At 50.5% G+C, this 26,429-nt stretch overlaps 1 protein-coding gene and 1 long non-coding RNA gene across 4 annotated transcripts in view; one reads left to right on the forward strand and one right to left on the reverse strand.

Moving 5' to 3' along the window:
- Positions 1 to 4,626, reverse strand: part of LOC135915675 (neprilysin-1-like) — a 32,743-nt gene extending 28,117 nt beyond the window's left edge. Inside the window, exons 1-4 of the mRNA XM_070521172.1 lie at positions 4,603 to 4,626; positions 4,382 to 4,483; positions 3,226 to 3,313; positions 2,321 to 2,442 (exon numbers count right to left, since the gene is read on the reverse strand). Of these exons, the coding sequence (XP_070377273.1) occupies positions 2,321 to 2,442; positions 3,226 to 3,242 (139 nt within the window). The 5' untranslated portion in view covers positions 3,243 to 3,313; positions 4,382 to 4,483; positions 4,603 to 4,626. The remainder of the gene's footprint in view (positions 1 to 2,320; positions 2,443 to 3,225; positions 3,314 to 4,381; positions 4,484 to 4,602) is intronic.
- A 2,111-nt stretch (positions 4,627 to 6,737) lies between these two features.
- On the forward strand, positions 6,738 to 10,100 carry LOC135915676 (uncharacterized). Of its 3 annotated transcripts, none has more exons than XR_011507341.1 (4): positions 6,738 to 6,815; positions 6,997 to 7,186; positions 8,782 to 8,984; positions 9,775 to 10,100. It is a non-coding gene; the product is annotated as an uncharacterized lncRNA (long non-coding RNA). The 3 variants fall into 3 exon arrangements; XR_011507342.1 differs by lacking the exon at positions 9,775 to 10,100 and adding an exon at positions 9,632 to 9,767; XR_011507340.1 differs by lacking the exon at positions 9,775 to 10,100 and having other exon boundaries at positions 8,782 to 9,746.
- Positions 10,101 to 26,429: the final 16,329 nt, after the last annotated feature.

Raw genomic sequence — 26,429 nt, forward strand, 5'->3', positions numbered from 1 at the left:
ATGGCGCAACTGCTTCTTCATAAGAGGTGTTTGCCATAGGCTGGACGTCTTTGCTAATACATGTACAGCACCCCGAATGAGTGGCGCCTGTTTTAACAAGCAGTTCTAGGGCACGGCGCTTTTTGTGCATTCAAATCCACAATTTTCGCAGGCCCTTTGTTGTTTCGGTGAATACGTTTGCTATCAAGATTGGGTTGCACTTGAAGTTACGATTCAACAAGCCTCAGGTGAAATTTCTTGGTACGGGATCTCCATTACGTGTGTCTGGATTCTCATTTCGCCAAAAAACATCACCGCGGGTTTCCTGCCTGCTCGGGAGTACGGTAGTTGCCATGCCTTATTCGAAGGCCTAAATTTACGATACCTTGTGCTGGATGAGGACCACCTGCCATTTGTTTGTTGCTCTCTTCTAGCACACTTACAAGGTATTGGAGGCCGCACGTATAAAACATTGCTGCACGCTAACTGCTCTGCGAATGCAGGCAATGGAATTTGGCCATCTCCAATCGCAATATTGAGGGCATGGTGATGTTCCGTTCAGTGAAAGCCAGAAAGAAGGAATCTCACCTTAGCAGGAATGGTTCTTTTCCGAACGTATAAACATGCTTAAGAAATCAAGGTGGCCTTCTACGCGATATGCCTGTTCATCAGCCTTACAAAATAAGCCAATTTACACCTTTAATGATAAAAATTAGTTTATAACTCACACTCTTACTCTTCTACGGGCGTAAGAGTCGGTGCGAGGTATAGACAGTAAATCATCCTTAACAATGCTTTAACAATGCAAACCAGCTTACAGTGTAAGAGAAAACTTTAACCCAGGAGGTCCAATAGAAATATATCTATAAATTTTTATATTAGCTGCACCATTTACTTGTATGCTACAAAATTTCACGCGCACGTCCATCTTTGCTATGTATATCATTTCATGGTGTATTAGAAGGCACTACTTGTGCATTTCTACTAGGTTACTGTAAGTCCTACTGGAATAGGCACATTAACTCTAGTTTTGCCTCGTTCTCGGTGTCGTCTGATAAAAAGCAACAGGTTTGTTTGCAAAGGTAATACGGCGCCATCTTGTTCTGCTTATGCAGTTTATCGTAAGGGACGCGACAGACGGATTCAGTGTTCCTTTTACAGGTTCGTCATCGCCGCAGACAACGTGTACTTTTGTTGTCATCAATTGCGAACTAAGCAAGCAGATACTAGAACCCAACTTTCTTAGGCTAACCAGCTAACATCCTGACAATCCCTGTTTTCAAGAGCGTTATTTCAGTAATGGATATTGAGCTGTTTGGTCATTTTCAAGTCATAACTTCAACTACCTCACGATGCTGCGCTGATTAGCCGCGACCCTTGAGACTGTAAAATATTTGGAAACGTGACGTGACGAACACATGACGGCGCTGTCGTCACATTCCCCTCTTGCTAATATATAATCTTTACTAACGATCATTTCCATGACAAGGAAGATTGACAATAGTGCACAAACTGTTCTGGAAATATTAAGAGAAAACATGTGCGACCAAAATCGGCCAAGAGAAACCACGCTGAATCGAACGTTCTTTGCAAGAACGACTCGTTTTCTTTACAACGACCACTATTCGTTACTACAATATATTGAGCCGTCACCCTGGTGAAGACAATACCTCTGTCAAAACGTTGGTTCCGACTTAATTGAGTGTTCCCTTTGTTCGACCGTTATCGATAATTTATGAAGATTGCTGCTTTGAGTGGCGAAGCAGAAAACAACGAATTCTCAACGCAGTATATGCAATTTCTGCGCCTACTATGCCTTCTTGTTTACAAACCCGATTGAACAAAAAATTGGAGGACGCTTAAGCTTCGCCTTCAATAGTGGAACACGACAGCGTTCCCGTCGACCCGCCAAGGGGTGTAAGACAATGGGGTACGGCGCAGCGACTACGCGCCCCGCATCGGACGCGGTGAGCGTCGAGCAACGCAGCGTTCGGCGCGGCAACGAAATGTGCGCCTGAGCAAGCGGCGCACGCCTGAGCCTTAGAAACAGCTCGTTTCTAAGGCAACACCGCATTCACTAGACGCGCTTTTGTACCACTTTGAAGCATCGAACTCATGGCTGAGTGGTAGTGTCTCCGTCTCACACTCCGGAGGCCCTGGTTTCATTCCCACTCAGCCCATCTTGCAAGTTGTTTTTTATTCATGAAGTGCCTGCTGGGATTTATCGCGCACGGCCAACGCCGCCAACACCGACGACACCGGCTTTTCTGCGACACGAACTCCTTGACGCTGTCGCGTTAAAAGTGCGCATTGGTTTGTGTAAGCACTCTCCTGTACCGACCTTCCTCGATGCGCGCAAGGTTCATGGTGAACACGGTGGCCAGGAGCAGCGCCGTCACGACGAGCACCACGAAGCTGTGCAGCACGAACGCGCGAAGCGTCGACGATGGCGGACGCTGGCTCCTGTAATGCACCGTTAGACACGAGCGAATGAACACGTCTAATAGGTCCACTCAGGAGTCGAAATTTTAGCAGCACATATATATGAAACGGTAAATTATCGCGAAAGGAGAAGCGTCGCCGTGAAATCGTGATCGACGCAAAAGCGAGTACCAATAATTAGTACTCATGCTAATTATGATGGTCGTTCTGGATGCGAGACGCTTGTCTTCTTGGTAAGGTTTGCGCGAACAGTTTTGTCTGAAACCGTGGTTGCCGTCTACTGCCGCAGCTATCGATTGCGCACCTGAATGTAAACGCAAGCGCGCGGAATAATAACACAGGTATTTAGATTTAAACCTAGCCAGGGAATTCGGTAGTTACGGTTGCAACGGTCTTTGTCGCTTGCGGTATGCGCTCAAATGGCATAAAAAAGTTCATTATCGAGCGAAATTCTAGACGCCTAGGTTTGACTGCAGGCTCCATATTCATAACATTCGGGATATTCTGCAAGGGGTCACTAAGGCATCGAGCAATTACCTCTCGTATTCTAGAACATCTCTCCACTCGACACTCCACTTCGACTGGAGAATGGACATCGCACCGCTGCCCCACGACAGAAGTGGTCATTGAGCTTCATTGACATTCCGCGTCAATTTTTGGAGAAGCGTAGCATGATCATCAATCAGTCGTGGGTTGGCGCTGGTCTCAACTCGGCAGAGTGGAGGAAGAACTTTCGAGTTGAGGATTGATTAAAAATATGGGGGAAGAAAACGGGAAGGAAGCTTCGGGCAGAGATGGACTCACCATATAAAGGCGTCCATGCGTCTTTGTCATGCCACGGAAACGCCTTGACGCTACTGCGGGAACGAGGCACCTCGTCGAAGTACTCGTGCTGCGCAGTGTAAAACGTGGATTATAAGGCAGCCGATGCACTAGCTTTGTAACGAAAATGCAACTATAGGAGATACGCACTGATGCCATAGAGGTCGCCATTTTGTAGTACAACCAGCGCAATGAGAGGTTGCGCGTTATCATCATCAGCTTATCTCCAGCGGCATAGCGGAAGCATATGACATACGTGACGTCATTTTAATACACGTGTTAGTCAGTGGCACCTGCATTCTTAATCTCGTTCACTTAAGTTTCAGCTATAACTAGAAAATTCTTTCCAATATTTAGACTTACTACAGTGGAACGAATTCTCACATAATATCAAAGTAATACAGAATGGTCTTCCGCATATCGACATCCTTACTATTTAAATACACAAACTATAATAGGTGGAGCTGTGTTCCAGTGGATTGGCCACTTATCCGGCGAATTGTTCCACATACCTCCCTGTATCATCCGAAATACTGTTTCTACGTTCTGATGTTTGTGTAGCAAGCTAGTGCGTGACAAAGTGAAGTAGACGACTGGCGCTTCTCTGCCAGTACACTGCCTCGATGCATCGCTGTAACGTGTTCGCTGCTGCCACATGAAATACAGCAAAAATTAAAGCTGATCAGACGCTACGTTATTACCTTTACAATAAGCAGCTCTGGTACCCACTAATTATATGAACTACTTGAGCGATAACGAGCTTTTTTTTCGGAGAATAAATTATGCGTATTGATTCAGTGGTGATTTAGCGGCAAATTCGAGAGACATGCGTTAGTATTATCGCATCTCTTCGAGGTCATCGATTGATGATTGCAACCGCGTTAAATTCCATCACGAAGAGTTGTCAAGAGCTCACTCGACACAGGTACAGCCTCTTGGAGGAGCGAAGTGCAATTGACGATGGTCCGGAGCATTACACCGCCAGTTGCAATCTGTCTCTCTCATACAGGCTTCCTCCACATGACAGGCTTCCCACGCTCCACAAACATCTATTTGTTTCCACTTTGACACTCCTAATGCTAACACAATAAAAAGGCAACTACGTATGCTTATAAATAGGTTTGGTTACAGCATTTACCTACTCCCGTTGAGTGCGTTGAATGAGATTCAAGCGTCGTATAGCCTGGCCTGTTGTGCTGACGGGTGTCTAGATGATTCCAGCAGGAACTGATCGCCGTAGCTGCGAACAACAACGTAGAAACAGGTTGAATATTCAAAAGAAGCCCGGAATGCAGGTGAATACTATCAGAATGTTCGAGCCTTAAAGAAAGCAAGAGAGCCCGTAGAACCGTGACTTACCTGGACCCGTGCCTCTTCTTCTTCTGAACGCACGCGAAGCACGTGACAGCGCGCTCAACCTGGACGTGACGTTTTCTTCTTTGTCATCCCCAAGATTTCTTCCACATATACGAATGTTTGGCCAAGCCCTAACGGTTCTTCTTCTTCTTCTTCGTATTATTATTATTATTATTATTATTATTATTATTATTATTATTAACCTCATGTCGATGTCTGCGCTTGCGCGCCTGCCCAGAATAGCAACAAGTAGCACCCTTGAGGTTATCTATTAGAATGCATGGGCGCCATGGGGAGCTTTGCTTCTAAAGCAGGTTTTATTAAATCCATGGTTTGCGTTTCGTAAAAAAGTTGCAGTTAGCCTAGATTGATCGAAAAGCTGTGGATTCCTCCGCTGGTATACATTTATTATGAACTTGCCAGAGCATGTAAGAGTGTGATTGCTTCAGGTTTTATAACAACCTCAAATCCCAGATAATTTTTCAGCGACTAACACTCCAACCTTACTGAGATCAGCGATAAAAACACGTTACTGCGACATGCAAGTTGCCAAACTGAAACCGCGTATAATGTGCGAAATTCTGGTAGCGTAACTTAGGAAACGCAAAGCGCGAAAAAAAAAATCGAATACAATAAGTAAAGTAGGCTTGCTTTGGTAATATTTATGCATCGCCTACATGTACTCTTTAATATTTACATAAGCGATTTCAAACATTTTCTAAGAATTGGACTAACTTCTTTCGAAATGTAGACAAAAAAGTAAGAGCATTAATATTTGTCGCAGTTACATACATGCACAAATTTATGTCTCTAGAAGGTGCTGCTCTAGGAGCAAATATATGCTTTCCAACAAAAGGGCTAATGATTACTAGCGGGATACATTTGAATAGCACGCCAAAAGTATTTTTAGCAGCTCTTCAAATCAGTTTGATTATGTTACTGGACACGAATATGGTGCGCTGACGACGAAGAAACACATTCATGTCGTTTTATTCGTAGCGCATTAAACAGCGCGAAGAAAGCGAGAGTGAAGATGTGTGGGACTGTCGTTGCAAGACTCATCATGGTGATACTTCCATTGCTTCGCTCATATGCGACATACACTGCCCGTGGTGCCGATCTACTTTGCTACGACACTCGCTTGGCAAGTTAGGCCTACTGTATGACGGCGATGGAAAGAATACGATGAATTGACGAAGAAAAAATGACGTTGTTGGAAAGACCAAGTTTGTATGATGATGACGGAGTGATGACAATGACACTGCAACGGCATCAAGACAATTAAATTATTGACTAGAGTATTAAGACAATGGGGTGAAGACAACTGCATGACGCAGACATGGCGACAATCTAGATCTGCTCATCTGCGGTGCGTCGTCTGCTCAGCAATAGCCGCATGCGGCCATCGCTGCTGGGAATGAAGCCCTCATCCTCCTCCTCAGCGGCAGAATGCCACAGCTAGAGCTTCCACAGCGACCAACGACGTCACCATAATGTCGCCTACAGATATTTGTAGGAAACTATGAATAACGCAGCTACACAAACAAATATCACGAAAGTTACATTCCAGAAAAAGCAGCAGAAGACACATTGTAGACAACATTTCCGTACAAGGCGTCGCGCATGTTCCATTGCAGACGCCACCTTTAACACTAGCGTTTCCGGCAAACGCGGCTTCGGTTGTGTAGTCGTGCTTCCATGGTCATACCGACAACGAAGAACAGTCGTCGGAGCGTCGTCTTCTGTGCAGAAGGTCAACGGAAAGATTTCAACTGAATCCTTACAGTCACAGTGAGAAGGACAACACCAAAGAGCGTTGGGACGAGGCTCTCCGTAGCATCGAACTAGAACCAGAGACATGGGCAGTCCATCGGGCCAGCCATACGGCGAAGAGGCTAGGCGTTTCAGTCCCGATTTTGGGTGCGGCCCGCTTTGGGCTAGGAAATTAGCGCGACCTGAAGGACCTGAATAAAGTTTTTTATACCATAGCATACCTCCTGCCACCCGCGTATTGGCCTATCCCCCTTAGTGGGTACGAGCCATGACAGAGTTTCATTATCATCATTATCACAGAGGTTTCGCGGTTCGCGGCCGATGAAAGAAAACGACGACGACGATGGAATGCACGAAGAGCTCGAGCCGATGTCACGAGGCACGTGCATTGAAGAACAAGAGCCTGCGGCGATTTTAGGTGCACTGCTCCCATTTTACATAAGGCATGTAGAGCGAGTTACCTGCGTATTTATGTAATCTTTTATTTTTGCATCACTTAGACGTTTCCATTGTGTTTTCATACCGTATGTCCGCAAGAGGCCCTACCGTTAACCGCTGCTGCGGTTAAGCAATTTGCCAGATTTCGTATGACTGTTGTCGATGTCGGTCCTTTCGTATGCGCAGGAATTCTGGCTACAACGCGCTCTTCACTGTCGCCAGGCAACGCACCCCTGCCGAGCAGAAGCAAAAGACCGAGTGGACCCCGAGCATCCGCGTGGTTGGGCTGCTCGCCGACTCCGTCTACCACACTCCCGTCCCTCGAGAACATTGGTCAAGGTGCTCCAAGGGGCTCTAATTCGTCGAGAAACTCAAGGTTAGTCGCAGACAGTGGAGGAGCGTTGCTGGAAGCACGTCCGACCACTTTCCAGCTCACTATAATCAGTCACTGTTGTATAGACCATGGGCAGAGGACGCGGGTTAGATGGCGATACCGGTGGTCGCGAACCACGACGATGGCAGCTTGTAATTTCGCGCTTTCCTTGATATGAGCCGGTGAGAGACAAAGCGGTAATTCTGCCTGGACGAACTATACACTACCCGGTTATTTGCCTTCATGTCGAGACATTTAGATCATTACCATTTCGATGTAATATGCCCGGTACAGTTGGCTGATTTACGGTAGATGTGGCGTAAGTCAACCACACGGTGGAGGGCGTTGCGTTTAGTTGAGGTTTTGAGTGAAGCAATGGAAGTGGCCGTTCTTTCTCATAGAATTTGTGCAGTGTTGATATGTCTGTTGGAGTATTTACCCTTTGGTGAGGATCAGGTGTGAGTGCTCATATAATGTTGTTCCTGGCTGGTATTAAGGTATGCATTTCCTCTTGCTTAACAAATGTTTCCTGCCGTCCGGATAGCTCCTTGTCGATAAACGGCGACAGCTGATGGTGTTGCAGAGCTCGCATGAAATGTGTCCCTAATTAAGCGTTCCATAATGATAGATGTATTACGCTTCACCACAATGTAATTGCGTACGGCAATAATGCATCAAAGATGTGTTGCGGTGAAGCATGAAAAAAATATCCGCACAAGCCCTCTCACGAGTTGATGTCGATGTTTATGCGATTAGCAAGCACGGAATGTAGCTATACACAGTATTGCCACTACCGGAATGCATCACGTGTTAGGCGTGCACTGCGGCCCGGCTCATCTCTTGCGTTTGTTCTTGCACTGGCTGTGCCATCCATCGGTGACCGAGTCTTGTGGTTTAGCGGTGCGTGCCATCGCCGAGATACGCGTCGTGTATGAGGCGTGTATTGTTGCCGGAGTCCTCTCGCGCGCTTAGATGATGATGATCATTATTATAACTATATAATTATTATTTGATATCCCTTTCGAAATAGGGATATGAACAGTCACCTAGCCTGCTTCATATATACGAACATTATTACATGCAGGCTGTAGCATTTTGCCCATATTTCCTTGATCATACCTATCTACCTCTAAAATTTTGATATCTTCATTGTAGAGTTACCTATTCACGTAACAGATCCAGTCGTGGCAGCCTTTTCCCTGCTGATGATGTATTGCTTCCAATGGAAAATGCTGCGCATGCGAACGGCGCCATGCAGAAAACTGCGCGTTGCCTCCGAGATGCGTGTATCCTGTTCGCATTTTGTTTCTTCATTGATGTGCGACACATGCCTAGTGGGGCATAGCCAGACACCCAAGTTAGCGTAAAAAAGGTGCATTGAAAAGTGGCACATAGCCAGTGCATGTGGCGCAGCTCGCCGCGAGTTACAATTCGGTGGACTAGCTATAACTCCGCATGTTTGCTGAGCGATCACAGCGAAAGTTTCCTCTCGTGTGTTCTGTATGCAACTTCGTGCTGCAGGTAATAGTATGATTGTTGGCAATGTCAATGAGCGGCGCTTTTTAAACAGCGGAAGAGGATTTATTTACGTGACGTAGGTGGGGAAGAACCATTTCCATTTCCCGACTCTGACGCAAGATTAGTGACGCGCCATCGCCGAAGCCTACAGTCTGGACGCGCCCAACGGGTTGGAGGACACGTTCTGCGCCATTGTGAAGTGGATATCCACCGACGACACCGAGAGGAAGGCTTAACTCACCAAGTTCCTGGCGCTCGTGTGCTTTTCACCATCTACCATCACGTGAGTGCACCCTCTTAACGTTATCCGCGCTTCTGTACACAAGAATACAACTGACGGGTGTTGTGCCGGCATTCTTGCAATAAGTTTCATTTCATATCATGACGTCACGGTGGTCAACAAGCTGATGTCGTTGTACAATGACGGCCACCGCCAGCAGCACGGCATATCTGAATCAATTTGTGTTCCTTCAAATGTTTAAAGCGCGGATCAATACTCGTGCTTTAACCAACTTTACCATTGACCGCCACCATTTCTGTTCTCATGCCCCAGCGATTTTATCTGTGCTATGAGTAACGCAATTCTGAAAGTCTGTTAAATCTAGAGTGACGTGAGGTAATTTTGATGCTCATCGTGTACACCTGTTTTAAATTTATATTACTGACAATGCCAACTTTAACAACGCTCCTGAGGCAGGAAATCTGGAAAATTGGGTGAAGGTTCATTGCCGGGTAGGTATTCTATCGCCCGTTCGTACAAACGTATGAAATTGATGTCAGTAGGCGTCGGATCGTGCCAGCACATAAGCCGCTGGCGAATCGCGCCACTCATAAAACAGCATGTAAACGCATTCGGGGAAAATACGGCCGTTGGTCACACGGTAACTGCCTCGAAAAGTGTACGCAGCGTCTCTTGGTGCTCTCTGACAGGCTAAGATCATCAAGCTTACACGGCCTGCCCATACGCAGAACTGTTCACGAATCACTGTAAATTGCGTTGGTCCGGTCGGCCACCCATCGGCCACCCGGAAAACGACATCGCAGAACTGGCGGGTCTGGCTCTTGCCCTGCAGTCCGGGAATGGCGCCTGCTGGTGTGCCCAGACCTCGGCCCCGTCGGCCACCCGGAAAACGACATCGCAGAACTGGCGGGTCTGGCTCTTGCCCTGCAGTCCGGGAATGGCGCCTGCTGGTGTGCCCAGACCTCGGCCCCGTCGGCCACCCGGAAAACGACATCGCAGTACTGGCGGGTCTGGTTCTTGCCCTGCCGTCTGGGAATGGCGCCTGCTGGTGTGCCCAGATCTCGGCCCCATCGGCCACCCGGAAAACAACATCGCAGAACTGGCGGGTCTGGCTCTTGCCCTGCAGTCCGGGAATGGCGCCTGCTGGTGTGCCCAGACCTCGGCCCCGTCGGCCACCCGGAAAACGACATCGCAGAACTGGCGGGTCTGGCTCTTGCCCTGCAGTCCGGGAATGGCGCCTGCTGGTGTGCCCAGACCTCGGCCCCGTCGGCCACCCGGAAAACGACATCGCAGTACTGGCGGGTCTGGTTCTTGCCCTGCCGTCTGGGAATGGCGCCTGCTGGTGTGCCCAGACCTCGGCCCCGTCGGCCACCCGGAAAACGACATCGCAGAACTGGCGGGTCTGGCTCTTGCCCTGCAGTCCGGGAATGGCGCCTGCTGGTGTGCCCAGACCTCGGCCCCGTCGGCCACCCGGAAAACGACATCGCAGAACTGGCGGGTCTGGCTCTTGCCCTGCAGTCCGGGAATGGCGCCTGCTGGTGTGCCCAGACCTCGGCCCCGTCGGCCACCCGGAAAACGACATCGCAGAACTGGCGGGTCTGGCTCTTGCCCTGCAGTCCGGGAATGGCGCCTGCTGGTGTGCCCAGACCTCGGCCCCGTCGGCCACCCGGAAAACGACATCGCAGAACTGGCGGGTCTGGCTCTTGCCCTGCAGTCCGGGAATGGCGCCTGCTGGTGTGCCCAGACCTCGGCCCCGTCGGCCACCCGGAAAACGACATCGCAGTACTGGCGGGTCTGGTTCTTGTCCTGCCGTCTGGGAATGGCGCCTGCTGGTGTGCCCAGATCTCGGCCCCATCGGCCACCCGGAAAACGACATCGCAGAACTGGCGGGTCTGCCTCTTGCCCTGCAGTCCGGGAATGGCGCCTGCTGGTGCGCCCAGACCTCGGCCCCGTCGGCCACCCGGAAAACGACATCGCAGTACTGGCGGGTCTGGTTCTTGCCCTGCCGTCTGGGAATGGCGCCTGCTGGTGTGCCCAGATCTCGGCCCCATCGGCCACCCGGAAAACGACATCGCAGAACTGGCGGGTCTGCCTCTTGCCCTGCAGTCCGGGAATGGCGCCTGCTGGTGTGCCCAGACCTCGGCCCCGTCGGCCACCCGGAAAACGACATCGCAGAACTGGCGGGTCTGGCTCTTGCCCTGCAGTCCGGGAATGGCGCCTGCTGGTGTGCCCAGACCTCGGCCCCGTCGGCCACCCGGAAAACGACATCGCAGAACTGGCGGGTCTGGCTCTTGCCCTGCAGTCCGGGAATGGCGCCTGCTGGTGTGCCCAGACCTCGGCCCCGTCGGCCACCCGGAAAACGACATCGCAGAACTGGCGGGTCTGGCTCTTGCCCTGCAGTCCGGGAATGGCGCCTGCTGGTGTGCCCAGACCTCGGCCCCGTCGGCCACCCGGAAAACGACATCGCAGTACTGGCGGGTCTGGTTCTTGTCCTGCCGTCTGGGAATGGCGCCTGCTGGTGTGCCCAGATCTCGGCCCCATCGGCCACCCGGAAAACGACATCGCAGAACTGGCGGGTCTGCCTCTTGCCCTGCAGTCCGGGAATGGCGCCTGCTGGTGCGCCCAGACCTCGGCCCCGTCGGCCACCCGGAAAACGACATCGCAGTACTGGCGGGTCTGGTTCTTGCCCTGCCGTCTGGGAATGGCGCCTGCTGGTGTGCCCAGATCTCGGCCCCATCGGCCACCCGGAAAACGACATCGCAGAACTGGCGGGTCTGCCTCTTGCCCTGCAGTCCGGGAATGGCGCCTGCTGGTGCGCCCAGACCTCGGCCCCGTCGGCCACCCGGAAAACGACATCGCAGAACTGGCGGGTCTGGCTCTTGCCCTGCAGTCCGGGAATGGCGCCTGCTGGTGTGCCCAGACCTCGGCCCCGTCGGCCACCCGGAAAACGACATCGCAGTACTGGCGGGTCTGGTTCTTGCCCTGCCGTCTGGGAATGGCGCCTGCTGGTGTGCCCAGATCTCGGCCTCATCGGCCACCCGGAAAACGACATCGCAGAACTGGCGGGTCTGGCTCTTGCCCTGCAGTCCGGGAATGGCGCCTGCTGGTGTGCCCAGACCTCGGCCCCGTCGGCCACCCGGAAAACGACATCGCAGAACTGGCGGGTCTGGCTCTTGCCCTGCAGTCCGGGAATGGCGCCTGCTGGTGTGCCCAGACCTCGGCCCCGTCGGCCACCCGGAAAACGACATCGCAGAACTGGCGGGTCTGGCTCTTGCCCTGCAGTCCGGGAATGGCGCCTGCTGGTGTGCCCAGACCTCGGCCCCGTCGGCCACCCGGAAAACGACATCGCAGAACTGGCGGGTCTGGCTCTTGCCCTGCAGTCCGGGAATGGCGCCTGCTGGTGTGCCCAGACCTCGGCCCCGTCGGCCACCCGGAAAACGACATCGCAGTACTGGCGGGTCTGGTTCTTGTCCTGCCGTCTGGGAATGGCGCCTGCTGGTGTGCCCAGATCTCGGCCCCATCGGCCACCCGGAAAACGACATCGCAGAACTGGCGGGTCTGCCTCTTGCCCTGCAGTCCGGGAATGGCGCCTGCTGGTGCGCCCAGACCTCGGCCCCGTCGGCCACCCGGAAAACGACATCGCAGTACTGGCGGGTCTGGTTCTTGCCCTGCCGTCTGGGAATGGCGCCTGCTGGTGTGCCCAGATCTCGGCCCCATCGGCCACCCGGAAAACGACATCGCAGAACTGGCGGGTCTGCCTCTTGCCCTGCAGTCCGGGAATGGCGCCTGCTGGTGTGCCCAGACCTCGGCCCCGTCGGCCACCCGGAAAACGACATCGCAGAACTGGCGGGTCTGGCTCTTGCCCTGCAGTCCGGGAATGGCGCCTGCTGGTGTGCCCAGACCTCGGCCCCGTCGGCCACCCGGAAAACGACATCGCAGAACTGGCGGGTCTGGCTCTTGCCCTGCAGTCCGGGAATGGCGCCTGCTGGTGTGCCCAGACCTCGGCCCCGTCGGCCACCCGGAAAACGACATCGCAGTACTGGCGGGTCTGGTTCTTGTCCTGCCGTCTGGGAATGGCGCCTGCTGGTGTGCCCAGATCTCGGCCCCATCGGCCACCCGGAAAACGACATCGCAGAACTGGCGGGTCTGCCTCTTGCCCTGCAGTCCGGGAATGGCGCCTGCTGGTGCGCCCAGACCTCGGCCCCGTCGGCCACCCGGAAAACGACATCGCAGTACTGGCGGGTCTGGTTCTTGCCCTGCCGTCTGGGAATGGCGCCTGCTGGTGTGCCCAGATCTCGGCCCCATCGGCCACCCGGAAAACGACATCGCAGAACTGGCGGGTCTGCCTCTTGCCCTGCAGTCCGGGAATGGCGCCTGCTGGTGTGCCCAGACCTCGGCCCCGTCGGCCACCCGGAAAACGACATCGCAGAACTGGCGGGTCTGGCTCTTGCCCTGCAGTCCGGGTATGGCGCCTGCTGGTGTGCCCAGACCTCGGCCCCATCGGCCACCCGGAAAACGACATCGCAGAACTGGCGGGTCTGGCTCTTGCCCTGCAGTCCGGGAATGGCGCCTGCTGGTGTGCCCAGACCTCGGCCCCGTCGGCCACCCGGAAAACGACATCGCAGAACTGGCGGGTCTGGCTCTTGCCCTGCAGTCCGGGAATGGCGCCTGCTGGTGTGCCCAGACCTCGGCCCCGTCGGCCACCCGGAAAACGACATCGCAGTACTGGCGGGTCTGGTTCTTGCCCTGCCGTCTGGGAATGGCGCCTGCTGGTGTGCCCAGATCTCGGCCCCATCGGCCACCCGGAAAACGACATCGCAGAACTGGCGGGTCTGCCTCTTGCCCTGCAGTCCGGGAATGGCGCCTGCTGGTGCGCCCAGACCTCGGCCCCGTCGGCCACCCGGAAAACGACATCGCAGTACTGGCGGGTCTGGTTCTTGCCCTGCCGTCCGGGAATGGCGCCTGCTGGTGCGCCCAGACCTCGCCTGCTGGTGCGCCCAGACCTCGGCCCCATCGGCCACCCGGAAAACGACATCGCAGAACTGGCGGGTCTGCCTCTTGCCCTGCAGTCCGGGAATGGCGCCTGCTGGTGCGCCCAGACCTCGGCCCCGTCGGCCACCCGGAAAACGACATCGCAGTACTGGCGGGTCTGGTTCTTGCCCTGCCGTCTGGGAATGGCGCCTGCTGGTGTGCCCAGATCTCGGCCCCATCGGCCACCCGGAAAACGACATCGCAGAACTGGCGGGTCTGCCTCTTGCCCTGCAGTCCGGGAATGGCGCCTGCTGGTGTGCCCAGACCTCGGCCCCGTCGGCCACCCGGAAAACGACATCGCAGTACTGGCGGGTCTGGTTCTTGCCCTGCAGTCCGGGAATGGCGCCTGCTGGTGTGCCCAGACCTCGGCACCATCGGCCGCCAGGAATATGACATGGCTGAACTGGTGGGTCTTCTTCTAGTCCTGCAGTCCGGGAATGGCACTGACTGCTGCGCCCAGATCTCAGGACCATCGGCCGCCCGGAAAACGGCACAAACAAAACTGGCGGCTCTGCCTCTGGTTCTGCAGTCCGGAAAAGGCGCTGGAGGATACGTGCAGATCTCCGCACCATCGGCCACCCGGCACGCGACGTCGCATAACTGGCGGGTCGTCCTCTTATCCAGCAGTCAGGGCATGTCACTGGCCGCCGCACTTGGCCGCAAATGAGGCTGCTTGCCGTCGTCATTGAAGAGCAACGTACGGCCAAGATGGGGATTATGTCGCGATCGCTGAACTGGACGGCAGCATCGCCAGCGTCCTTGGCAATCACAAGGACGTAAGAACGCGTCACTCTCATCTTTTAGATCACGAATTGTGCTTTCATGCGAGGATTTGTTCTTCGTATTTGTGATTAGAGTTGTATGAAACACTGTCATCTTCTGTAGAAAAATGACATCCGCTGCGAATTGTTTCTACTTTGACTGACCAATTGATGTAGAGCTGTTGAAAAAGCTGCCTAGTAAAGGAGTTGGGGACGCAGCCAAGCTTGCCTTAGAGCAGCTTTTTGTCTCCACTTTCTGTATTTTGACCTGTGTGAAAATAAAGAAATGAATGATTGATTGATTGATTGATTGATTATGTTATTTATTTTATTATTTACATGCCCTAAGGGCCCCAAAGTGGCACTGCACAGTGGGTAACACAAAGATCACAATTTTCACAAACGAAGGAGAATTGCATTACAGCATTATGGTGCAGCAAGTCATGAAAGCAAGTCGTGAGAATCTAGCGAATTTTCTGCGCATTGCGAGCGGCGGCATCTTGAGCGCTGTTTATTGATCGCTGTTTTATTCTGGATGGCTTAGACTAGAATGGTGAGGATTATCTGGAAGGGATGACAAATAATTGATGCATATTTGAGGAAAGGACGCGAAATAAATTTTACGTTTGAAACCGGGGGGGGGGAGGGGGCATTCTGTAAGAGTCCACCTATATATAGTGGTCTGTCCATTTCGTCCTCTGCTGATTGGCTAGGTCCGGTCGTCTCCTCCTCTCGTAGAGCTGCATCCACTAGGTGCACTCTTGAAGAATACTCCCCCTGGTGATTTACTGGCCATGGGCTCAAACGGTGGCGCACATCTTTTGGTCGCTACGAATAAGCAGTGGGCATGGGATGGGCGGGAAGCGAGCGAGAGAGCGAGCAAGAGGCGAGCAAGGCAGACGTCGTCCAGACAGTCATCCGAACTGGTATGGCAGAGTCCCGCCATACCAGTCCTGCACTAAAAGACTGCAGCACATTAAACCGACTGAGCTGACAGAGCGTCGACCCAAGGGCTCGTGACAGAGCGCTCGCATAATCACGCTGCGAATCTGCGAGCGATTCTCAATCGCGCTGCGTATAATGCATAGATATCTAAAGCATTAGTCTTAAGTGGCTCATACTCGCATTCGTGTCACTGCTCGTTCGTCGTCATCTTCTTCCATAGTTGGCTCCGATGCCACTCATCATGCAAAAAAAAAGGCAAATTAAGATAGAGTTATTTCAGGCACCTGAACACACGACGTTCGGTGGGAGTCGAACCCTCGAGCTCATGTGGAAGTCGAACCCACGATCTTTGGTGTTAAGACGAAGTTAATTAAGGCATACGTAAATAATATAAAGCTAATTAAGGCACTTGAACTCACGACCTTTGATGGGAGTCGCACCCACGAGATTATGTGACAGTTGAACTAACAACCTCTTGGTTTAAGTAGAAGGTTAATAAGTCACAGTTAACTAATATCGCGTTTATTAAGGCACCGGAGCCCCGAAATTTGGTGTTCATTAGGGCGAAGGTAATTAAGGCATAGTTATGGTAGCACCAGTAAAGGCACTCGAACCCACGACATCTGATGGTAGAAAACAATAAGCAACAACGCATTCGAATGAGAATTTCAAATAATTTAATGAATGTCTCTTGAGCGCGCACGCTTTGGCCTCCACCCTCTTCGGCGTGTGCTAAATTGACTGTCAATTTTCTTTCTGTTGCTTTCACTCTTCTCCTCTTACCAGTCATTCTTTGCTGTTGTTGCTACTGTATCCTTGATGGCTCCGAGAATTTGTCTCGAACGCCCCGCGTCTTTGCTACACCTGTCTCTCGACATCTATACCGGTTGCACCCAGTGGGACTCGTGTCAGCAGACTTGAGATGCATAGAACGATGTGCTTAATGCCGACGAAACGAGCGCAACGCAGAAGACAGGAGCATGAAATGAAATAAACGCGCGGCGCTGACTTGCAACATTGTTTATATGCGATACGAAGACAGCATTCAGGGTCCTCAATATCAAGATACCAGGAAAAAATTAAAAGTTTTGCTCTCTACGAAAATTCGTGTTGCGCAGGTTATTTATACTCTCTGGCGGGCAGAATTCGTTCGAACGAATGGAGTGAGCAAGTACGTGCATAAAATTTGAGAACTAAGAGATTGAATTTCCAATGGACAGTACACGTTTGCATTTGATACTTAAAAACAATCGTATATTCGAGGGCAGCTCAGCTTGAATGTTCATGGCAGAAGTGGTTTACTTTTCGCACGTGAATACAATGTTCGGTTTAACCATTCCGTCCACTACAATGCATCTCACGAGCACTTTGCTGACTGAGATCGATGTTCACGGCCTTGAATCTCCATGCGCGCGCCAACTGCAACAAATTAAATATGGACGCTGTCCCGTCATTCGTTGATGAGTCTGTTAAAAGTCCATCCGCAAATAATACTGATTTGCATCCTACATTACCACGCAATAGCAGCCAGTCTTCCTTTGCGATCAGGCATATTTGTATAAGTTTAATATACTCCCACATCTTCGTTGTCGTCCATCATACATCCATCCGCTCCACCATAATCATTAGGTAAGAAGGAAAAATATTCTTTACGTTTTTGCAGTGTGATGAATTCCGCTCAATTTCGCCGAGAAAAACCAAAACTTAAATGCCGAAAAGCGCAACTGTCACACCTTTAGCCGACGCCCAAGAGTGACACGGCTGTTTACGCCTCGCCTTCGGTTGAACATGAAACCAGCGTCCTTATCGCATGCCTCGATGTCGCGCATGTTAGCCCGCCAACAGTCACGGCATTCGTAGGCTAAGGCGGCGACAGCTACGCACTTCGACAGCTCATTTTTTTGCTTTCTCGTTGAATTTGGTTTGAATCCTTTATACCGCGGAATTTAGGAGCGCTTAGTTTCCGACACCTCTAGATGAAGTAATCACACGACGTAATGGCACGATGAGCTCCAAGCCATTGCATTGGACTTGTCAACTGGTTCTTTCAGTTGAATGAATGAATGAGTGAATGTTTTATTCATTCGAACGATACATACAGTATCAGTTGAACATTTCGTCAGAGCACTTAGCCTTACTGTTAGTCATGGGCTTATGCAGAGTTGATACATGTACGAAGAAATATATCTCAAGCACATTTTGTATCAAATATCTACCCTTGAATATATCTAAAGAATGTCAAAACGAGAAAATAACTGGTGCAGTAAGCGCAGTTGGAGAGAGAGAGAGAGAGAGAGAGAGAGACGGCTCTTTATTAGAAAAACAGAAAATTTTGGCGGCGCGTATATAACCGCTGGCATGCTACTCTATATAGGGATGGGGAATGGAATTAAAAGATTCCGGAAGAGAGGGAGAAAAAGAGGATAAAAATAAGTATGAAATGTCTGAGTGGACCTGATACTAATATTTACAGGTGACATGGCGGGTAAATTTAGGCTTTTTATACAGGAAGTGTGCAATTTTAAAGCTTTCCTATTAGACCAATTTCTGTCAGGTATTTGAACATGAAATCCAAAACCCGTCGCTGTTTTGAAGGGCCGGGCATTGGACCTAAGATACTCGGTAACGTTAACGATTCGTGGCGAATCATGTCCAGTTGGTGCTCAAAAAAATGTCTATCGTCGCTGTACGCGGGGCATTCTAGTAATATGTGCTCAATTGTCTCTAATTTGCGACAGTTATCACAGTATGGGTTAGTGGTAAGTCCTATGCGGTACAGATAATTGTTCGTGTATGCCACGTTCAGTCGAAGACGATGGTAAAATGTCTCTAAGTGTCGAGGAGGTGGTCGTGGAATTTTCAGTCTCATTTCTGGGTCAATGAAGGCAGGCAGTTATCTTGGTGAAGCGGCAGATTCAAGATGCGGTCTTTTTCTTGATAGGTATATTTTTTTGCCATTTCTGAAGCGTCGGCTTTTGTAAAAAATGTTCTTTTGAACTTCCGGTACTGGAGTTCATTTCTGGCAGCTTCGTCCGCTCTTTCATTTCCCGAAATGCCGGCATGGAGATGTGGATGGAGAACCTATACATTAATGGCACATACCCACTCGGATGGACTGGTGAAGAACCGGATAGTTTACCACAAGAACATGGAAAACAATCTAAAAAAGTGTGAACAAAAATTGTGAATAGGTAGTTGAGAATTATTCGACGGATTGCTGTTAATCATTTTATTAGAATGAATTAATAATTTAGAAATACAGCTAATTCAAATAGATCTTGTAAAGAGATAACACAGCCTTATGTTCAGATTTTGTCGTCGAAATGTCATTGACCCTGAAATAAAACCCTCGATGTCACCGCCAACCTTCCTTTCCCTGTGCCCAAGGCTCGAGTTTCCCAATGATATCCAATTTCGAACATTTAATTTTGAACATCTAAGTCTAATGTGGGAACACTCAATGGAGATTCTAAGGTTTTTTTTCGCGAATTAGAATATCTTTTTCAGCCAATGAGTAGTGATCGATCGTTTCATGGTCCCCACGAAAGTAACTGTTCGATATGCTGCGCAGGCGTTGTCATGTCATCATCATCACGCTGACGTCATTCTGTGGTCGTCATGCAACCGTCAGTGTCCTTATTCCGTTGTTCCTGTTGTTGTTGTGTCCAAACACTGGCACTTACATACTACAGGGGATTGGCCAAGAAGCAGGAGATTGCAGATGTGTTATTACTAAATAATAGCAGAAATAATATTTGCATAGCAGAGCACCGAACAAAGAAACATTGATTGAACTAGAAATGGAACAAAATCTTTTCGTGTCCCTAGAAAATTGTAAATGACGAGAAAAGCGTCCCTGTGGCTGAATCCCAGCGTAGACATCCCAAAAGAGAGAATGGTTGGCGAGGTTAATACTCAAAAAGATATGTTCAGAATTGACTTTAATTCTGGCGCTTTACGTGCCAAAACACGATTTTACTATGAAGTTCAAGAGAACAGACTGGTGGTTTAGTTGGTACCGCATAACTTGAGGCAAAGCACAAGAAGAAAACACGATGACAAGAGAAGGCAAAGAAGACGCAGCTTTCTTGGTTCCTAGATATCACTTGTTATTTGTCACAAGAGATGTCCAAGACGCTCAGGGAGGCCAAAATGACAGATTATTACAAAGCCAAATATTACAGAGGTAAATTTGCGTTAGATAAAGGAAACAAATTTGCTCTGTGTCTAAGTATCAGCATCACTCAAGGCAGCACATGTTTATTTGGTGCACCTTTTTGTTTGTTTTGTTAGTCCCAAGACATACGTTGTACGTATACAAATCGTACAAGAAAGGGGAAAAGGAAAGACAACGGATTTCAGCGATTACTTTGGCTTTCATTTCATTTACTGCGAGCGCAGCATTCTGTGAGCGTGACGACCTTGTTTTGGGTTGTCGGCTTCTTCCTCAAGTAATTGGATTCACCCACTGCAACGAACTGGACAAAAGAGGTTAAGGGTGGAATGTAGGGGAGAGGGGTACGATCGTATAACAACTTATTTTGATGTAATAATTTGAAATAAAGAAATAATAAATATAACTAACACTGAATATAACTTTAATATTACAAAAAGAATAGCGTGAGTTATAGAAATAAGTTTTCACGTTCGGCGAGTGCTAGGCGGGCGTCCTTATGAAGGCGCGATCTCTCTCGCCCACTGGCTGAGGCACAAGCAGTTACGTCACTCATGGACGTCTGTTATGAGCATGGCAATGACACTTGACTTCAATCCACAGGATCAGGAGTGACCCACTCTTCCGTGCTCATTGCTGACTTTAACACCGAGAATGAATCATTGTGGTCGGCATTTAGCAGGTCGGTGTCTGGTGGACCGTACGAGCTCAACAAAGCCTCTTCATGCACCCATAGGATGTAATAGCCAACAAACAGCGCTGTGGCAGCGGCGAAAACGATAACGCACATCGCAGCAATTCTCTGCATCACCAAGATCTGTTCGGGCTCTGGAAAGTTCCCAAATCGCTTTGACACGCTACCGAATAAGTCAGTCATGTGCACCAGACCCGGAAAGGATGACACGGGCTGCGGCTTTCTAACGTGTGACCTTGTAACCGGTGTTGTCTTGAAACCCAGGTTCGAAGCGCCTACACCATCAACCAGCTCAGACGGCTGCCTGAACGGGTCAAAGTTGCATCCTGCTGGCGGCATTGTAAGGCCTCGCATGTCAGCGAGTATGTCGATGGTCTTTGCTGCTTCTGGCTGTCGCAGCCGTTGAGGCGCTTGACCTCGTTCCTTCGAATCGTAAAGAACGTAGGCTTGGCGAGGCATCGCCTTGGCGACGTCGGTGGGTTTTGCTGAAAAGGAGACTGCTCGGGACCGCGCTGTTTTCGTGGATTTTGGTGGAGACAGCCGTGCGGGTTTGGTGGAATTGTTTTGCAGAGCCTTCGGGGGGCCGGGGTTTGTCTCTATGGTGGCACCTACGGCCTTAACCGTCTCGCCTAGCGGGAGTAAAAGGTCAGCCTTTCTGAGTGGAAGCCCTGATGCTGGCCCTGCAGGCATTTCTTTGTTGACATTGGTCACTTTGGTTGGAAATCTTGCCGATGTTAGAGGCAGAGCCGGCGTGCCCCTGCTAAATGGTCTAGGAGGTGGGAAATGACGGACAGGGGTCGGTGCGGCTGCCAGCCGCTGGCGATGGTGATGGTCTGGTGGCCTCTCCCTTGGAGCGGGCTTGATGTCGGCAGCCACCTGTGCCACATTGTTTCTTGGTCGTTCGTACTTTGACGACCTCCGACTGGCTGTTGCTGCGGCAGACTGACGATGCGCAGTACCTCCTTGACCTTGAGGAATCGGCAAAGATGTGCGGACACCAGCACCTGTTATTGGCTGAAAACGCAGATCCTCTGTTTCTCTAGTTGGGCGTCTCCTTCGCTGTTGCAGCATTTTGTCGGAAGGCTTCGCCTTACCAGAAGCGCCGGCTGCGATGCCAACGCAGCTTTCCAAGCGCTTGCCGCCATCAATCCAAGCTGGCTCATTGTGCGGCGTTTCCGCATATTTCTGCGCCTCGGAAGCACGACGGAACGACGGCCGCTTGCTTGCTGGGGCGGAGGATTTGACGCGATGCCCTGGCGATTCGAGCTGAGCACGCTGATCTCGTTGGGCTGATGGTTGTCCCACTGTCCTTGGTCTATTATCACCAAGCTTTTTGGGAAGCTGCGAGATTTTCCGGCTCGTGGTAGAGATGACATGTCGGCACGGTTCAAGTAGATCTGTCCTTTTCATCTCTGGCAAGATATACGTTGCAGAGAGCGGCGAACCTCAGCACAAGCTCTTCTTGTTCTTCTTCTTTAACTCTTCTTGCCGTTGCTGAGTCATCGTCTATTCAGGTATATACAATGAAATCACAAATGCCCTATTGATTTACCTGAAAGATGTAAATGTTATTCTTGTTTTTCTGATGTAGAATGTATCTTGAATATTTCGCAGTAGAAGAATTATTGCTAACGTAATTTCAGCCTAAAAGAAACATCCCTGGTAGAATAAAAAAATCGTATTTCAAGTGTGGTTGGGCCCTGTACCGTTTTTCTACAAGAATTCACGAATACAACTTCGAACACATGCTCATTCACATTGGCTGGTGGGTTTCTACAGTAATATATATAGCTTTAGGACTGACTGAAATTTTGCACGTGGAGTATGGCTCGTGAAGTATGATTGTGCATGAATAAGCCACCTCTGACCGCATCACGAAGGGAGATGGCATTCTTAGACAATGGCAGCACGAACGGCGAGCGGTGATAGCATCCTTATTTTTTTTTTTAATGCGAGGATAAATGCCTCAGGGCATACAAGGGTATGGGATGGGGGTGAACAAGGATGATTAAATGAATGAAAATAGATTTGCTGACCTAATGAAGTCCAAGAGGGATCGATAATGCGGTCCCTGCGTCCAAGCAGTGTAATGGCTTAGATTATGCGGCGAGAGTCCCGCTGCTGCGAGGTGCCGGAGCCTCGTCGGTTTCAGAGCAGGGCAAACCCACAGCAGGTGGTGGATGTCGGCTTCAACGTTTGGCGACTTGCATAGTGGGCACTCAGGACGAGGATATAGCGGGCGAAAGTGCGGCCACTTCCTAGTCACGGCAGGAGTGAGGGCAACCCCGACCCGGATCCTCCGAAGCGCAACCTCCTCTGCACGGGTAAGACCGCGGGGAAGGTTTACCGCACACGGAGGTATGAGAGCACGTGTGCGGCGCCGGAGGTGCTCCTTTCTTGTTAAAAGGAGGGTGGCATCATCTAGGTGAAAGAGTTGAGGTGGTGACGATGGAGAGGTCGTTAGACGGGTCGCAGAATCCGCACGGCTTTGGAAGCTTAGAAGATCGCGTGAGATCCACTCGACAGATATTGACTGCGGGATGCGTGCCGCCAGAAGATGGATCTGTTGGCATATGTCAGGGCTGCGACTGACGCGTCGCAGAAGCCGCGTCGCCTGGAGAGCATCAGTGCGGATGACGATATATCCTTATAATGTTTTAATTCTTTATTTTTTCATCTACATTGTTTTTTTACATAGATATATTTAAGTCATTTTCTCTGTTTTTTCTATAAACCACCGCGTATGAGGAGGAGGAGGAAAGAGCTTTATTGAGTGCCCTGCGAGTTGGTGGGGAGGGCCAAAGGCCCCGCCTAGGTGACGGCCAGGAGTTCTTGGGTCCTGGTGGCATCCTCGGCCCCCTGGACGGCCCATAGTTGATATTCGAGGGCGGGGCTGAGCAGCGCGGCTTCCCAGCGCGTGCGGAGGCTGCTGCTAGAGGCCGTGTTTTCTTTATTGTTAGTTATCCCTCGCCGTTCCCATAATATATGCTCGAGAGTTGCTCTGGAATCACATGTTTTGCATTTGTCGGTAGGATATACATCCGGATATATGATGTGCGAGAGCTCAGGATTCGGATACGTCCTAGTTTGTAACTGCCGCCATGCGACAGACTGCTTTTTTGTCAATTTTGCGTGAGGTCGCGGGAATATGCGCCTCTGTAACCTATAATGTTTCGTAATGTCATTATATGTTGTCATTCTGTCCTCCCACTCCCACTCATTTACCGCACCGTCACGTCCGGAGGGTGTCGGGGCGTCACCGCGTATGAGGCAATAAAATTTTAGCTGGCAGTAAGCGCTTGTCCTCGTATTTTCCTATGTCCCCTGTCCCGCATTGCGCTGTACAACACATTCTAAAATGGAAAAGCAACTAGCCCAAACTATCACTCTTCTATGTAATACAAGGGTTTATTGTGAATACGGGACGAAGTTATGTCTATGTTGAATACGATAGAAGAGAAGAGTCGCTTATTCAGTCCGCTGAACGAAAAAAAAAAATCGGTCTGCTTTCTGCGCATTCGTCTATGTTGTCATTCAGCTCAGCATGCAGTGCGCACGTGATATTCATCCGAGTACAAAAGACCAGCAATTCATTTGGCAGTGAGAATTCAACTTTACAAAATGAAAAAAAAAAGTACATTGTTCACTCAAATCTTTCAACAAACGCACACGGCAGAATGGCTCCTTGAAGTGAAAAAAAGAAAAAATGTTTAGCCGAAACACAGAAGGTTTCAACACCACGTGGCAGTTTTGTTCGTGGTTGGCTGGCTGGCTGGTTGGTTGGTTGGTTGGTTGGTTGGTTGGTTGGCTGGTTGGTTGAAAAACTTTATCGAGGTACTGCAAGGCGTGCGTTAGCGCGCAGCGGGCGACTCCCACGTTGGGACAGTCAGGCCAAGCGAGTCGCCCGCTCCGTGGGCCTGCTAGACGGCCCAGAGTTGGTCGACTAGAAGCGGGCTGCGGAGGGCCGCCTCCCACCTGGCCGAAGCAGTATCGCGGCTAGTGTACGTTGCCTTGCACTTCCAGAGCATGTACGATGGCGTGGTTACGTACCCGCATGCGGGGCAAGCGTCGTTAGGGAGCACCTCGGGACAAATTGCGTGCACGGTGCTGAGATTAGAGAACGTCTCCGTCTGCAGTAGTCTGAGCGCAAGAGCCTCAGGCCAATTAAGTTTGTGGTGAGGGGGTGGACACACTCTTCGCGCGAGGTGAAAACGCTCGGTAATTTCGTTGTACGTAGTGGGCGCGTCTCCGCAACCTCGTTGCGGCCGAGCCGTTGCCCGGAATCGGTGCCGTCGCTTAGCCAGCGTGCGGCCTCGTGGGCAGACTCGTTGAGGTTGGGGGGAGCGCCCACGACGTGTACAACGTTTGCGGGAAACTAGATTAGTGCGTGGTGCTTGTTACCGTTGCCGCCACTACTCTGGAGCACGCGGAGAGCTTGCTCGTAGACGACGACGCCCTCGAAATCTCCGACTGCCGGCCTCGAGTCGCTGTAGATGACGTCTTTCGCCGTCCAGCATGGCCAGGGCAATGGCCACTCGCTCGGCAATCGCCGGTGCCCGGCGATTTGTTCTCGGTGTTCCGTAACAATGTCAATGCCTTTCCGCATGCAAGGAACACCGTGAAATCTCGATAGTTCATTGAAACCTCAAAGCTCTCGGTGGTCGAGGCAAATTTTATAGCTATCTGTCGTGCATTAGCGGCACTCTTCGCATGATGTGGTGGTAATACGATTACCATAGCGATGGGTGTAGCGGGAGGGAAAGACTTTCCCTCAACCATACGTGCCGTAATTAAGCATCTCAAACGAGCTTGCAGTACCATAGTCGTGAGCCTAGCGGCATTTTACTGTGCTAAATGTTGCGACGATGGGGCAGGAGACTAACCCACATCACTTTTAACTCACCGCCCCACAATCCGTGCTCGCAGCTGCAGCGAGGAAACGTCGGGCCCAGCAGACCGCTGTGCAGACAGCAGCACGAGCCGTAGCTCGCCGTCGACACCGGACTGACAGTTCAGATCGTTCAACTAAAAACGAAGCGAAGAGGCTTCGCAGCGAAGACCCTCTACTGCGTGCTGCCCAAAATGGAACTTCTCTGGAATCGTTCCTCAAAACTACGCAGTGAATGGGCTGCGTGTGTTGCGCAGGTCTGTGACTTATTTTAAATACAGTAAAGCTATGCATTTAGTGGCAATAACAAATTAACAGGAGCTGTGTGATGAACAACAAACGCGTGGAACACGAAATACTACAGATACGGTGATGCACGGTGATGTGCATTAAACTCAGTCGTGTTGTTTCGACGTGTTTTCAACTACTTTTTGCCAGCCGAGAGCAGGAACGCAGCCGCTTTCGGCTCCACCCGGCTTCTAGACTGCCGTGCTATACAAAACTAGCCACGTCACAATTCGGGGCAGGCTTTTCCCTTCGTAAAAAGACTCCCGCCTTTGAATTCGAAATAATTCAATGAGCGTTAGGATTTTATGATCAACATGTGAGAACACAAGCGCTTCAAAAGTGCAAACTACAGTTTGCCTCGAATAAGCCAATCTTCGAGTTTGTGATGCAAGCATATACATTGATTGTGAAACTAAAATAAGTTAGCAAATTTTCCGCAATATTCACTTCCTGATTCTATTTGTTCGCGGAAATTGTGTCGGCCAAGATGCATAAATCACCTGTACAAACAGCATTTGCGATTTAGCACAGCGTTTCTTTAATTATAGATTGACCTGCAGGATGCTGAAGAGTGGCTTTGTATCGCCGACAAATAATGTATAAACTCAGCGCCATGCGCGTTTTCACACTGTGTTCGCGAGTTCTATGCTGTGCTGGTCTTGTCTCCTTAGCATATCTCAGGTCTGAAATCCCGTCTGGACGGGAA

Source organism: Dermacentor albipictus, chromosome 7 (genome assembly GCF_038994185.2).
Source record: "Dermacentor albipictus isolate Rhodes 1998 colony chromosome 7, USDA_Dalb.pri_finalv2, whole genome shotgun sequence".
Classification (NCBI taxonomy): domain Eukaryota; kingdom Metazoa; phylum Arthropoda; class Arachnida; order Ixodida; family Ixodidae; genus Dermacentor; species Dermacentor albipictus.